The sequence below is a fragment of the Calonectris borealis genome, chromosome 4 (assembly GCF_964195595.1).
Source record: "Calonectris borealis chromosome 4, bCalBor7.hap1.2, whole genome shotgun sequence".
NCBI lineage: Eukaryota > Metazoa > Chordata > Aves > Procellariiformes > Procellariidae > Calonectris > Calonectris borealis.
The window spans coordinates 78,533,784-78,549,832 of NC_134315.1; the positions used below are offsets into that span (position 1 = coordinate 78,533,784).

General features: G+C 35.9%; 1 protein-coding gene across 16 annotated transcripts in view; it reads right to left on the bottom strand.

The window, feature by feature from the left end:
- Positions 1–16,049, bottom strand: part of BLTP1 (bridge-like lipid transfer protein family member 1) — a 129,229-nt gene that overhangs the window by 18,790 nt on the left and 94,390 nt on the right. For 9 of the 16 annotated variants that reach the window (XR_012673628.1, XM_075150228.1, XM_075150229.1 and 6 more), the window contains 12 exons: positions 15,249–15,447; positions 14,601–14,660; positions 13,124–13,350; positions 12,110–12,240; positions 10,513–10,636; positions 9,402–9,511; positions 7,808–7,898; positions 7,188–7,250; positions 5,315–5,559; positions 4,454–4,669; positions 2,945–3,125; positions 1,317–1,509 (listed from right to left, as the gene is read on the bottom strand). Coding sequence is in view for 15 of the 16 variants with exons in the window: in XM_075150228.1 (XP_075006329.1) it covers positions 1,317–1,509; positions 2,945–3,125; positions 4,454–4,669; positions 5,315–5,559; positions 7,188–7,250; positions 7,808–7,898; positions 9,402–9,511; positions 10,513–10,636; positions 12,110–12,240; positions 13,124–13,350; positions 14,601–14,660; positions 15,249–15,447 (1,840 nt within the window). In the remaining variant the exon portion in view is untranslated. Of the gene's footprint in view, positions 1–1,316; positions 1,510–2,944; positions 3,126–4,453; positions 4,670–5,314; positions 5,560–7,187; positions 7,251–7,807; positions 7,899–9,401; positions 9,512–10,512; positions 10,637–12,109; positions 12,241–12,431; positions 12,633–13,123; positions 13,351–14,600; positions 14,661–15,248; positions 15,448–16,049 lie in introns of all 16 variants that reach the window. The other 7 variants (XM_075150233.1, XM_075150232.1, XM_075150231.1 and 4 more) reach the window with 5 other exon arrangements.

The following is a 16,049-nucleotide window of genomic DNA, read 5'->3' on the forward strand; positions in this document are numbered from 1 at the left end:
CAAGGTGGTTTCCATTCCAGAGGAAAAGTAATATAAAAAAAGTAATATAAATAATAATAAATGTGTTTCAAAACAATTCAGAACTAATAAATATTTATAAAAATGCAATGCATGAAGAAATACAGTAATTGCAATCCCTGGTTTTGGAGGATATTTATATCATCATCAAAGTACAATTTCCATAAGCCCACTACCAAATGTAGAGCTTACAGACATAAAAACAACAAGACTCAGTAACTGGACATGACATGGTAAAAATTAAAAGGCAAAGATTAGAAATAGGATAGGAAAATACAGAACAAAATTTAGAAAAGTAGTATAAACCAAGATTACACAATATTCGGTAATCATAAAGAGGATGGACATAAAGAGGAGGAGTAAGAGCTAATGGTTCAACAGCATGGATAATTGAGGAAGGTGTCCCCATTTCACTGTTCTCTCCCAGCATCTCCGCTGGTTTTATTATAAAAACAAAACAAAAACAAAAAACAAAAAACCCCCACATACAGCTTTTTGCAGTTATTAATTTTGCCTGCTCATCAAATTTTGACAAAATTTTGGCTTTGTTTTTAAAGTGATATTCAAATACCGAAGGAGAGAAGAGTGAATGTCTCAGGAGCTGGAGGTGCAATCTACATACCTCTAGATCTGACATGATGTAACAATGGACTCCTGCTTGAAAACAGGAATCATTGGAGATGAAACAAAACTTTAAGTATTAGAACTCATGTTACTCCAAATCATGGTTATTTAAGGGCCTGCAACAATTGAGGACGCTAGTCTGGTATTTCGATGAATACAAATACGTCTACACAGCTGCTTCAGTAGTACAAGAAATAACCCAGTTCCAGAAAGCAATAATTTACGTATTGCTTGTGCAGCAGAAGGCACTTAAAAGCTGAAAGTATTCTTTGAATAGTGTAACGTATGGAAGCAAGGATTCATCTGAATTTTTTTTCTTGGATTATGAAGAATAAAGCAATCGGCATTCATTTTTTATACAGATACTTAAACGTTGCTTTCCAGTAATAAGCATTATTTTGTTAAATGAAAACAGAGAGAAGGCAGTGACAGCCCATCACTGGGATATGGTGACTATGACAGAAATATTACTGAGACTGGTTTGGCAAGAGATTTCTAAAAATGCAGCTTTATGAACTGCATTCATGCTTCTGGGATCAGGTTTCTGCAGCCAAAGTTAAGACTTTATAAATACAGTGCTTCAGGTAACGTGCAGACAGATCTAAAGCTAGTAGATTACATGAAGGAAAGATATATATCCATGATAGCTTTAGAAGGTTGTTGTCTATAAGTACCTGATGGGATGGGTGGGGGTTGGGGAGGAAGTAAGGTGTTAGTCTTGCTGTGGATAGTGCTAGATAAAGGAGGAGATGTGGCAGTATCTTTCATACCATACAGCTTGGACTCTTTGGAAAGGGTTCTTGGCAAAGAGGATCCTCGAGAAGTATTTGGCGATTCAGTCTTTAAAGTCTTAGAGTTGTAGTGCAACTGGAAAACAATGAAAGATGAATTTACTTCATACAAGTAGCTCAATTTCTATACAGCAGTTTGGTGTCACTCCTTGCCTTCAATTTTTTTTTCTTCATTATTTACAAAAATATCATTGTAAGATATGTTACATTCCAATTCATGTTCTACAGATACAGCCAGTGCACATAAAGATCTGAAACTTTGTACAAAGAAAATAGATAGATTAATAAAACTATAAAAAAAAAACAAATCAAGGAAACACAGACAGACAGAGGAAATGAATTATTTAGGAACAATGCCTAAAGCTTGCTCCTCCACTCTGTTACGTTGTACACGTCCTGTGCCACCAACTGTTTGTTCCTGTCCACATGGCTTGCTTTCTGTCTTACTGCATGGTGGAACTATTCCCCTACTAAACACTGGCATACAGAAAGTTGCATAAAAAGTAAAAATAATAAAATATTCCAACAGTTCACACCACCTGTATGTGCATAATACACTATCAATGAAAACACAAAACATAACAAAAGCTGTAAAGAATATTTAGTTATTCCTACATTTGACTAAAAGCAACGGGCAAGGACCTGAGGCATAACTGTTATCCCTGAAGATAGCCTGGAATACTGGAATATGGACACACATAGCCCTTCCACATCGAAAGACTAGAAAAGCCAGGCTGTTTCAAGTGAAGAGCATTTGATGTATGGCATTGCCCCAGCTGAATTGCATGAAGTTTCCATGCAGCAGTGACCTATTTTTCCTGTTCTTACTCCACGGGATTTCAAATCACAAACAAGAACATTTCTGTTGAGATTCTTTCTTACTAGGATATAGAAACAATGATTAAAAAAACAAGGGAGTATACAGTTTGACAGTGTTTGAGAGAACATGGTCTTAAAAAAATAGTTTTTATACCAAGACTCTGACTGCTATAATAAGCAACACAGAAGACACAGTAAGAGAGCTTTATGTGTTAGCGGGCCAATTACTAAGCTGCCCTTCCCATGAATTACCGACAGTGAACAGATCTTCCTTTATTTAAAAAGAGCATACAATCTAAATTACCTGTCAGAGAAGAAAATATCCAAAGCAAATGCCTAATTTCAGACACCAAAATGTTAATGGAACTGATTTCTTCTCATCTAATATCCCATACACTGTTTGTTATGGAGCGTCATTTGACATAGTTCTATTTTTGATGGTACATACAAGATTTTGGGTTTCCCCCCCTAAGAAAATGAGGGGAAAAACATCTAGAGGTTTTCAATGTAGTATTACAGAAATCATTATTCCTATTTTAGCAGTATCTACATAACTGAAAAAAGATTTTTGCCAAGGTGCTCTGTATGATGTATGAACTTGTACATACTGCAACAATGTATTTGCTTTGAAATCATATTTGAGCAGAGAGAAAGAGCAAGTGCTTCCCTGACGAGTTATACACTCCTTTTACCTTTACATCCACCCCAGGAATATAAAACACTGTTGTTTCCACATCGCTAGATTTTGTCTGTAGAGATGATGGCACTTTCTTGCCAGCAAGTAAGTGAGTAGTAGATGCATAATTAGTTTGAAATTTCTTCTTTTTTGAAGGAGACTCTTGATCCAAACTTCTGGAACTCCGATCATAGCTCCTAAAATAAATACACCGCATGTTATTAAGGCAAGTTTAACACTGATATTAATAAGAGTATATTTTCTAGTATAAAAACACCTAGAGATGTCTAAAACAAATTTGTTGTATCAACTATATAAGGAAGCATTTCAATCTCTGCTTTACTCTTTACTTTATGTGACCTCTACTCCCTTTCTGTCTGCCCACTTTGGTTTCGCCATTTTCATTATGTGATTATTTCAGGCAGTAAAATCTACAAAATTATTATTATGTCATTAAAGAAACACCTTCCAATGCTCTACAGTCTTACAAGTCAAGTTCATCTACATTACCCAATGTGATCTGTGAAAACTCTTTAATACTCAGAAAACACTTATCAATTTTCCTTCTCTGCTGTAAAGCCTGACTTTATGTAAGTTCTTAAGAGATTCTTTTTCCTTCTGAATCAATTCTTAGAAAAAAGTGTCTTGGAAAGACAGAAACCAAATTGCTTTCTAATTACAGATCTCCTATGTATACCTCTCAGTAAGAAAAAGTATTTCTCATTTGTTCTTATTTCTTACAATTAGAATTAAAACAAGGAAATCTCATTTCCTTATACTATACTTACTAAGAATTATCTTTGTTGACAAATAAGTTTCTTAAAATTCACCACATTATTAATAACATATCAAATTTTAAAAAGTAATGTAAAGCTGCCATTAGATCCCCAATCACATACACATGAAAAAAGGAGAATTGAAAAACTGAGGATGAGATCAAACCTCATTAAGATCAGAAGTAAAGCACTTCTGTTGCTTAAGATAATAAAAAATACGCATTTTATTAAGATAGATAGATAATATCAACATGCTTTTACACGCAGAAAATAATGGGAGCCCTCAGAGATCATGAGAAAACACAACAGCAGCCCCACTATTAATCAAACCATTATGTGGATTCACTAAGTTGTAAAGTTACTTCTTTGAAGGCTGGGAAAAAAAAAATCCAAGTGCTTTGAAAGCCTAACATTTTGTTTATGAAAGATAAAACATGATTTAAAAAATAAAAACAAAAGAGAGGCATATGCTGATTCTTGCTAAGCAAATGCAACTCCCCATGTCATCCTCGACCATAACAATTGCAACTTATGGTGATGCTGTGAGGTAGTGATAATTACTACAAATAAAGTGATGGTAACAAACTAGTGCATACATTTTCTATGCTTTTCAAACAGGTCAGTGCTTAAGAGTCATTAAGTTATAACCGTATGCACAATAATTAAGTGATGGAAATATCAGATGGACTTAACAGCTAAAGCAGAATAAAGTACCCTGTTCTTCATAAGGCAACTAACACGTTTCTTACCTTCGTAAACCAATGTCATCATGTTCTTGCTGAAGCATTGTAGGGTGCAGTACACATTTTCCACAATCGATTTCAACCCTGATATCAAGTTCAAAGTCAATATTTCTCTCCGTGGTTGTGCCAGTCATACTTCTGTTGGTAGGTGTTGTTGGCCAGCGCTCGGTGAACAGTTGGTGGACAGCAGCGAAGCCTGTTGCTTTCTTGCGAGAGGTACTCCTGCACAGGCACAATTGTGGATTAGATATTAGCATGACATTTACCATTTACAGATGGTAGGAGGCATTCTTAGACTATGCCCACACTCAGTATATAATTTTTTACGAACTTCTCTGGAAAAAGCCCTATGTGATACACAGCAATACAGTGATCCATCTTCCATTAACACATTGCTAAGTATCCTTTCTTAGTACAGGGTACTACGAAGAACTAAGCCTTTCTTAAATACTCAATCACGAAAAGGAACGAAAAGATATATACAATAATTTTCATATTTGTAAATATTTACTTATTACATGGACTTTGTGGAGGTATAATCACTGGATAAAACTGAAAGTTATGCTGTATTTGACAAATATGTCACTTAGTCCCACTAAAACCTGCCCCTTGCCTCAAAAAAAAATCACTTTCCAAGTTCTTTTATTCTGTTCCAAGTCCTGAAATTTCTAACAGTTGCGTCCTTTTCAGATCAGAATTCCTCCTCCCCTCACAGTCACCTCTGCCAAACACAACCTCCCCTGCCTTCCGCATACACACTTCAGGCAAAATTCAATCCTTCAGCAGTAACAGATTTTGTAGCTTTAAAGTCAATATTTCAAGTCTATTTTCTTGATTTCTGTGTCCTTCCTTAGGACCATTACTTACGGTGGTTTCCTATAAAAATACGTCCTCTCTCTCTCATGGTCATCCTCCTTCTCAGAGTCCTCGCTGCTTGATGATAAGCTGTCATCCCGGCGTCCTTCTTCAGGCTGGAAGGGAATGCCGGGTGAGAAGACTACTGGAGTTTTGGGTGAACCAAATACCGAGCATGAGCCTTCACTAGTAGATGAGTAATGGGAGGGACCATCAACAGTTACAGACAAAAGGTCCATTTCTGTCTCCTCTGGAAACTGATTATAAAAAGACAAAAAGATATTAATTTTCCACAAATACCGTTTCCATCGAGAATGCATTAGATAGCTCTGGAAATAAAAAAGCAAAAGTGCTATGAGAAACTCTCACTCCCAAGTTCCTCATAATACAGAGGCAGCAGGTGTAGAAATTGCAAGACGGATTATGAAAAAGAAATGAAAGCTTGGTGTGGAGACATTTGCCATTGCCTAGTGATTGAGCTCAATCTGTTAGCTAAATAGGTATCATGCTCTGACCAATTCACATGATCAGAAGGAATGGAAACATCTCATTTAAATTTAAAAAATATTTTGAAAGAAAAGAACAAAAGACAGCAAAAATCATCATGAACCTCGTAGAGGGGTGAGGCACCCAGGAGCATTAGTGAGGCGTGCATGCAGAATGCTAACACAGAATGTACGACACCAGTTTGCAGTTCTGGGCGGTGCTCTTGGGCACACGTGCTTTAACAGGCCAAATTTCCAAAAGGGGCCTCCTGTTTCTCACATAAAGCACGTCACAAGCACCACACAAGCGATTTTCAAACATTAACTTCTTAAAATGCCTGTGAAAAAAAATCTAGAAGTGTTAGTTTAACACCAGCACTACCTTCGCAGCTACTACAGAGCTACACAGACATCGTCTGCAAATTCAAAGAAGAGCTCTGCTGAAGAACTGCAATTATAATGTCAGTAAAGTGTTTTGGTTTTTTTTAATATTCAACATTTGATACCTCTAAGTGTTTGATAGCATTTTGCTATGCCAACAAAACTTAAGCTAACTGGGCTTCTATATAACAACAACAAAAAAAGGTAGGATAGCTTTTAAATGTGAACATATTTAAATGCGCAAAGCACATGTCTATGTTTCATTTCCACCTCTCTCTCAGAAATAGGAATTTATTTCCTGGGAGTGTGAGGTGGATTGGAAGGGAGAAAAAGTACGTTACTATCTCTTGAGTTTGGTTTTTTGTTTGGTTGGTTTTGTTTTGCTTTTGTTGGTTTGGGTTTTTTTTTTGGTTTTTGTTGGGTTTTTAAGAAAAAAAAAATCCTTATTATCTTCCCTAAACATGTTTTTTTAAGCAGTTAAACTCCAACATTTGTTCTCTGGGTATTAAGTTTTGGCACATTGCTTACTCACTATTATTTGAAAATGTCTTACTCTGCATTAAATATAGGAATTCCAACAGAAATAAAAGTGTGAGAAGATGTCCTCCCACCTAGCAATTATTTTGTAGTGGCGTGGATGCCTGCGATCTTGGAACACAGTGTAACAGATGAAGGCACACACACTAAATTCCTCTTCTACAGCACATTTCAAGGCTAGACTCACGTCACTTTACATCAGCCTTGATCAGTCTTCATAAATATACAAACAAAATTCCAATAATCCATTTTACAAAAACTAGCAAGTTTTAGGTCTACATAAGGGTGTAGAAACACTCTGGAAAGTTCATCAACAATCAATCATGTTCTTTTGCTTACTTTACATATCTAAATTTAAATATTTTCAAATTTGATATACATTCTGTTTAGCTGAATGCAAAAGAGATGAAACATTGAAAAGCAGCTCCCTGTGAGATGAATTAGTTCTCTGGCAAAGAATACTTATTTCTTCTGAAAAATACCTGAAAATACCCTTCCCCTGGACAGCTGGATTGTTGTGCAATCCCCAAAGCTGTTTTATTCAACTTAATTAGAAGTGAAAAAAAAATATAAATTAAAACAATTACAATAATCTCAGCCATGCAAAACCAACATAATAGGAACATTTTAAAAATGAGAAAACATTGCAACAAACAAAACCAAAGATTCAACAATCCATTTCAAACACACAGAAGGATATACCTGTAGGGCTACAGGCAAACTGAATAATACCCATTTCCAAAACTCTAAATATATTCAAACACAAAAAATACTAGATGATTTTTTGCACACTTCTGATAAAAATTCCAAAACAGTTGTATTACTACTGTGTCAGTCTAAAAAAGGAAAAAAAAATACCATTTTCAGATATTTTCTCTAATGATTCAATTAATTTCTGTGTTAAGAAACAAAAACACGTGTGGCTTCTATCAAAACAAATCTATCTTCCAAAAACACATCCATAATTTGAGGCACACACTAAGACAAACAGACACACAAAAACATACAAGCAATTCAGGTCTGCCTAGTTATGCCTGTCTCATGAACTTGTGACCACATGGCACAGGACATAGAATTATATGGCATATAAAGTAATTCTTACAGAATCCTGTATGTTGAAAGTTACTCTTGGCCCAGGAGATGCAGCATCTACACGGATATCTGGGAGGTCTTCACTGTCTCCTAGTCGAGAGCTATAAGCAAAACCAAAACACAACTGCGTGTTGAGTTTTACTACAGGATTTTACGTTCATGCAAACATTTAACTACACAAATATATGGCAATAAAAAAAGTACAGTCAGTACTTACAATTTTGTTATGGAAGAAAATATAAAATCATAATTGAAGCACTTAGGTACATGAAAAGGGAGAAGGAAAGAGAAGGAAGCTACACATTACTTGGCCAGTAGACTATCGCTAGCCAATCTCTCCTTATTTCTTTACGCAAGTTTTTCAATCCTGAGTCACCATGCAGAAATTATAGAAAATGAAGATATTTGTGATCTGCCACATAGGATGTAAAGCAAGTCAGCAGATTATGTATCCTCTGATGCAACTGAAACAAATTATTTGGCCTTAATAGTATATGCATACTACTTTTCATTCACCACCAAAGCACTCATTAAGTTTTTCAGAACTTTGTGTTTCTTATAGAGCAACAGAAAAGCCCCATTATCTTTTCCATACAATTTCTGGTTCTCTTCAGATAACCTTGTGAAAAGGTAAAATGAAAGTGGTTTTCATCTGACAGATCTTGAACTAGAACCTTCATGCCTTCAACACTTACTCTGCTTTAATTATCAAGAATGTTAATTAATTCAGAAGAAAGATTCCTTTTCAAGGGCACCTCGAAAAATTCACTTTAGTGTATTTATAAAGCTGTTTTTATGCTGGAATATCTGCTGTCTGATATTTTCACATCTGGATTATTTATAAATTTCTATTCACTTCTACATAAGTATTCAAATTTGAAGCAAATTTCTATTAAGAATTCTATTCTCATAGAAAAAAGTCCAAAGACTTCTAACACTCTCTCCACCTTTTTAATTTTCAAATCTTTTATTTTTAATACATAATAATGCAACACATTTTCAATTCCAAACTTTGAATGCTTCAGCTGGATCTACAGGAGCAATAGACTCAAACACATGTATTCTAAAACCAAAGCGAACACTTTACTAGGAGGCATCATTATACAACTACAGTTTGCTCAGCAGCCATTAAATGATGAAACAAAACCAATACACATTATACAGGTGAAGAGATAAAAAGAAAATTATCATTCACAAAAAAAAAATCTCCCTTTCTTCTTCTCATTACAATAGCCCTTTTTTAAGGCAGATCATTGCAAATCAAGTGTAGAAATCGAAATGATTGCACTATGCCATTTTTCCTTATATATGTTTCTTAAGTACATCTTGAAAACAGGATTCTGTAAAAAACCCTAAGTTGTTGTAGAAATGAAACTTCTCCTCATTTGACATACTACTAAGTCTGTCAAAAAAGAAGTTTCAAAAAAAAGGTGAAAAGTTGCTTTATAGAACATGCCTGTCTTCCAAAATGACCTCCTCCTATTCAGTTCCACCACATACAGCTGCTGCCTATAGTAAAAGGACTCTTCGGGCCAAAGTCCAATGTTTCCTCTGTTACATATGCTGTTGTTGCTATCATAGATCTCAAATTCCCAGAAGCTTACCTTGTTCTGTCCATTCTCTTCAGAGGTGGTCTTCCTGATGCTGAAATACTCTTAGATCGGCTATAGCTGGGTTTGTAGCTGAGACCCCATTTGTCTTTCAAGGAGGCAGCCTAAAACAAAAATAATATTTAAATGCAGCACTGAGAACAGAGAACAACTCTGGCAAGCTAAAATACTATTTTACACAGGTGTGCCAGTAAAGTAAAAAGATTTTTTTGTTCCGTAATAGTTAAAATGCATCTCATTATCAGCATTTCCCAGCACCTTCATCTTGCCTTTGGATACATCTTCACTTTTCACACTTGCTGGAATTGGTAATGTCCTGTTGCCAGGAGAAAAGTATGCCCAAAGCTAATAATCTGATCACTTGGACATCCTTCCTAGCTGCCACTACAATAACAGAAGAACATGAGCTAAGATGAGAACACCTGAGAAAGAGCTGCAAACAGATTACTATTTGAAGATCTTTTCTTATTAACGAAGAATCATACTTGGAGCTCATGCACTAGGACACACTGAAAATAATGTTTTGCCAGGTTTGTTATCAGGTCTGGGTCAACAGCCACGTATGTTTGTGGATTACCAGCAACACTGCTTGTTTTTTTTGTCCAGTTTCTTCTAGCGTCTGTCCTTAGTAGCTTGTTTTTATTTTTACATCACCTAACTCTGCAAATATTTATATATTTATATATAAGACACACTTATAGAAAGCACACATGCCAAGTGGAATACAGTAGGTATCTGTCATTTGCCCAGGCAGTTAACATGCTTGCCTCTGCATTCATCAGTCCAATAAGGAATCATTTTAAAATCTGCTAAGAGAAGGAGTAAATGACATCTTCAAATACACATTTTCTGACTATGTCTTGTGAGTGTGCAAATAAATCCATTTACGTTACAGTATCTGTGAAATTTCAATTTTCCTATCACCATTATTACAAGGGAGAAAAACCTTTCCCCGCCCTCTACTAAAGGTAAAAGTTGCTGAACTATTTGATATTCTTAACCTTCCTTTTCCATTACTAATATTTTCTTTGCTTTAATGAACATGCAGAAAAGAAATATGCAATGCAAGTGCTATCATTTTTTAAAGTAACTTAATACTGCTCACCCTCATACTGGATCTCCGTAGCTTTTTACGAACGTCTCGGCGGATATCATTCACAGCCACTGACTCCAGTTGCTGATAGCGCTGAATTTCTTGATTTATAGTTCCTTCACTTGCACCTAATTTTCTGGGGATAAGTCATGGCTGAGTTATCTTACAAATAGGTGACATTATTTTCACCATTTCAAAATCTGTGTTGCAATGATGTTCTGCTTTCCTTTGGAGTTATCCCATTTTCTCATTTTTTTCAGTTGTTACTTATGACTAGTGCCCAATATAGCTGCAGAGGATTTATTCTTGTTCCATGATACAACGTTTTGTCAGGTATAATATTTTGTCCTTAAGAGGACTCTTTGATTTTAAGGTTTCTGTCTCCAAGTGCCTTAGCAGAGCAGAGAGAGGATGTAGAACAAACTAGCATGCAAGGAGACCCCCAAACAACAGTGCCACCATGATGCTAACTAAGGTGGAGAATGACTATGCAGCAACTCTCTTATTTAAAAAGCCCTAGTTGTAACAACTAGATTAAGGACCTCCTATACACTTTCAATCACATGACAGCTGTTTAATTAAAAATAAACATAATGGACAAATCTGAGAATCCCCAGCAGGATGAAGAAAAATCCTTCTGCTGAACCAGTCCAAAGCCCTATCACACTAGTGACAGCCTTCTGGAGCAGATTACCTTCTGCAGAAAAAACACACCGCTAAATAATTTTAAAAACTCTGTAAAGCAACTGCTATTTTGAAAGAATCACAGTTTAATGAAGCATTCATAAACTGAGAAAAGGCAGGCATAAAACATAATTTTGATTCTTGAACTCGTATTAGAAGAAACATTTAACCTAAAATCCAAAGTTCAGATACAATTGCCCTCTGAATGGTGACAGCAGTTTTATTCCAAGTACAAGCAGTAAAACGTGTCTCCTCTTCATTATTTAACACATAATTACCAAGCTCTCTATATCCATCCCAGACAGATCCATTTATAGTAAGTCTGTCCTAGGGGAGGGGGGGGGGGGGGGGGGGGAAGCAAGCCCAACAAACCATGACTGCGAAAAATTATTAATAAAATTCACAGAAGAAGTTCAGATGACATTTATGAAATTTGAAATAATTCTTTCTTCAGGGTTTTCTCAAGTACAGCATAGGAGATATAATTTTAAAATATCACCCACAAGATGCAAAAATAGTCGATATAAATATTTTTCTTCTTCTTCCGGTGAACGAGACTAAGCTTATTACAGTTACAAAGTAATGTATTTTGTTAAAGTAATCACCATGATAATAAATCAAGATGGAACTACGATTTTGAATGAATAGGAAATTGATTATAATCAGCCATTGTAATGCAGAACCAAAAAGAATATAGACTAATTTGACACTTGGGGAAAAACTTCAGAATTTGAGAGAGTACTTGCATATATAGTTTTTTTCTCATGGAATCCAAAAGGACAATTTTTTATTTTTAAATAAAGACAACGACTTCCACTTGACCATCACAATGCCTCAAGATGTGTGATAAGAGCAGAAAAGAAAAAAGTTAGCTGCAGTTTGTTATTCCCAAACTTTGTGCAAGTTAAAGCAAAACCCAACTTACTTCAAGTCATCAATAACTTTAGCTTGCTCATTGAGTTCTCTAATATCGACTAAACGTTTCACAAATTTTCTTCCTCGCTGCTCTCCAGCTTGGATGCTAGAAGCTCCCTGCCGTCGGTGATCAACAATCTCCTATTTAAAATAAACATTTAATTAATGTCCTCATCAAAAAATGGACATCAGTGCGATTTAACAATCACACCTTAAAATTTGGACTAGTGCATGCAAAAGAATCAGTTTCATCTCAAAAGGGAGCTGATTGGATTTTTTTCCAGTGATCCAAACCCCATCATTCAGTTAGACACACTGTAACTACTACATACATGTCCCCATGAGCAGGATCTGCCTGCTTTCATATGTGATCTGCTAGACTGAAGAGAATCACACTTCGCTGACCCCAATAGATATTCTACAGGAACAGAGTATCGATGGTTTGGGGGGCTCAAACCCAGCAGGTGATTTACAATCCGCTGCCCAAATGTTAGCTTGCGTGCATCTCCACATAATGAACCTCCACCTGATTTCTAAACAACAAACAGGCACATTAGTGTTCTGGGATAACGTTTTCACTGTTGGCTATTTAAGATAGCCATTAAAGAACATCTGTTAAAACGTTTTTATGTGAAACCGAAAAGCAAGGTCAGCAGCATATTGGGTAGAAGTACCAAAAAAAGTTTTTTCTAATTTGCTCACGTTAGTACCTTAACTCTCCAGAAAACCTATCTACGGCCACAGCTTTTCCAATTCAGGTACCTGGAGTTAGGTATTGTGTCTCCATATTTTCAAATCCAAATCAATATTTCCACATAACACCAGTAGAAATATGATCTGTGATTTCTTGCCTTTGAAATATGGAGTTAGAAAACTAACACACAAATTTTTTTGATTTGCAACAAGAGTTATATGAGCTATAAGGAGTAGCATGCTGGACTCAAGACTAAGACCCTTCCATTTGACCGAAGACTTTGTCACGCCTTTTCCAATTAGTAGCCCTTATTTTGGTCGATTCACTTACTGCATGTATAGTGGGAGACATAGTGTCAACTTCATCCTCATCTGAAAGGTCAGCTATGTTTACAGAGTTGAGGTCAGCGATATCATCTATATCTTCTTCTCCTGTCAATGTTGTGAGGGTGTTGCCTAAAGCATTCAGTCTCTTCCCAATGTTTGGATCCATGTGGACATCAATACCACACATCTTCCATAACACATTCAGTGTCCAGGTTCCAGCACTACTACTTTCTGTTTTTTTTAAAAAAAAAAAAAGTTTAACCAGTTTTTCCTCTTTTAAAAAATCCCCCATTTTGAGTTATGTATTAGTTAGCCAAGACAGTGTTTATCGGTGTTGTGGTTTAACCACCGAAACCAGGACAATCAGTTACAAAGAACTGTCTTTTCTGCCCACTCTGAGGAAAACATATTCTACAACTGAAATACTTGCTGGAAGTACTTCTCAGCTACGAAGTTAATATTTCTTTAACAGGTGATGCACACAGACAAACCTAATGAAAATACATTCCCCCCAGCCAAGCTGATGACCAGGAGAGAGCATCTCATCATCAGCTCTTACAGTTTCAGCCAAGTATACTATTCCAGAACAGGATTTCTAACAGCAAGAAACCTAAACGATGTCTATCTGCATGTAAAAATGCTGACCTATTTACAGTTTCAAGTCTTGAATAATGATGCTGGAAGATGTTATAATACATGTGTAACATGCTTGCTGAATACCCTGTCTTTCCACAATTTTTCTAATGAGTGCCACCTTTCAGTATCAAAATACAGAATTTGCTTTAAACGGAACTACACAAGATAGTGTTTTTCCTTCTAAATGGATTCATCCTGTTTTTCACCATTCACAATTCCATGTGAGGTAAATTTTTAGTAGTTGCAGCATGTGTTTCATTTTTATGTCTCCTCAGCACAAAAAAGTACACGGAGGACAATGAGCAAAACTATGGGGACATTTGCAACATTTAGGCAAAGAGATGAGAAGCAAGCAAGCAACAGGTACGATGACCAAGACAGAGACTGGCAGGTATTTTTGAGGCCTCTGGAGAATGTCCAAACAACTCAGTAGGAGAGACTGGGAAGAGAGGGAGTTTGGGAAGAATAGAAGCCGTCTCTGGAAGAGGTGAGGTCTGAGCATTAGAAGGACTGGAAGATTTAGCAGTCTCTAGGACAGGAAGCAGTAGGACAACATTGCTGTTTTAAGGGACTATTCTCCAACCAAGGAACAAACACATATGCACCGTGTGTTTTCCGGCAGGTAAAAATCTAAAACCAGTGTTGCTGATGTGACTCAAAACATGGAATAGCTTAAAAAGATGGAGCAAATAAAAACATTGCGGAGTTTTACCAGGAAAACAAGATACTAAACAAAACAAAAAAACAAACCACCCATTAAATTACAACATAGTTAAAGGATTTAAAATTCGTATTTCATGAATGCTTTATTTATATAGGACTTGATTTATTAAAAAGTGTATTACCTGCTGCAGCCTGTCCTGTTGTCCTAGAACATACTTCATACGTACCATCTGGCACAACACCTATATGAAGCATATGAAGTGCATACATTGATTAGGCAGATAGTCAAAGTTGCTTTAGATCAGCCCTTCCAAATTCCACCTCAGTCTCTTGCCCTCCACAATTAAAGCATGAATGGTGTTGGATAGGAGGTTTAGCTTTAATTCCCATTGAATGACTGTTCTTATTGAGTAAAGTGAATCTACTTGGTAACATCCAAGTTTATATCAACTTAAAATTCCATATAAATTCTAGAATCTTCACCATAATGAAAGATAATATATAAAAATGAAAGTCATCTATATTAAACTATTAAAAACTTACTGGGATTTTACAAAATTATATAAAAGCAATGCATCCAACTCTTCCAACATCTCTCAGACAGAATGCTCACAATGCTTACAATGAGACATATAGCAACAAAGTTATTAATAAAGGACAACAAGAAAGGAATACAACCTTTTAGATCCATATTATTTTGTTTTCAAAAGGCCAAAGTCTTTTCTTTATCTTTTTGGGGAAAGTTCAGCAGTTTTAAAAGTCACAGGAAAGGTAAAAGTGGATTTATATCTGAAATGCTATTGTCCAATATGCAAATCACACCCACTTACATGCATTCATAACTAGATCTCCTCTTATTTCTGGTTTCCAGTCATCCCAACTTGTCTCAAAGCCATCAGCAAAGCGGATACAGAAGTTTTTAAAATGACCTTTGCTAACTAAAGACTCTGAGGAACAGGCAGTGATTAACGTGCTTTCAATAGTCAGGACTAAAGCAGAGCCAGTGTCAAGATCTGCAGTGTGGTTAGACTGGAAAATAAAATCACAGAGAGAATTTACTGGTTATTGCAATGTCAAAGTGATATTGTACATGCATTAAATGCTGTTTATCTTTCTCTATTAGAAAACTGATCCCCTTCTCATATCTCCTTCTATTTTTCCTTCTCTGCAGAAAGTTTCAAAAGCATCACATCTGTCTTGCATTGTTGTTTTCTAAATGCAACACCTACACTGAAAATATATTAGGGCACTGGGAATCAAGCTCATCTGGAAAAGGAAAGAAAATCCATGTTTGATCAAGGACTAGACGATCAAGGGTTACGAACCACATGGCCCCATGATCACAGAACACAAGCCCAGGATTGATTCTTTTCTCCAGGAAGGGTTGCACACGAGTTGATTGAACAACAATGAAAAGTAGCTTTAATTTTTACGTGATTTTTTTATGCTTATTTTGATATCTACAGTTATGCAGAGTCTTAAGTACACAGATTGACTGATCATTTTCCAGTCCTTTGTAATGGAAGGTCTATAATTCTATTCACCTGCAAAAAAGCCCACGTATTCCCTTTTATAAAGCTAGACTTCTTTTGATCCAGTATAGATATTGTAAACATGCTATTCTATACACA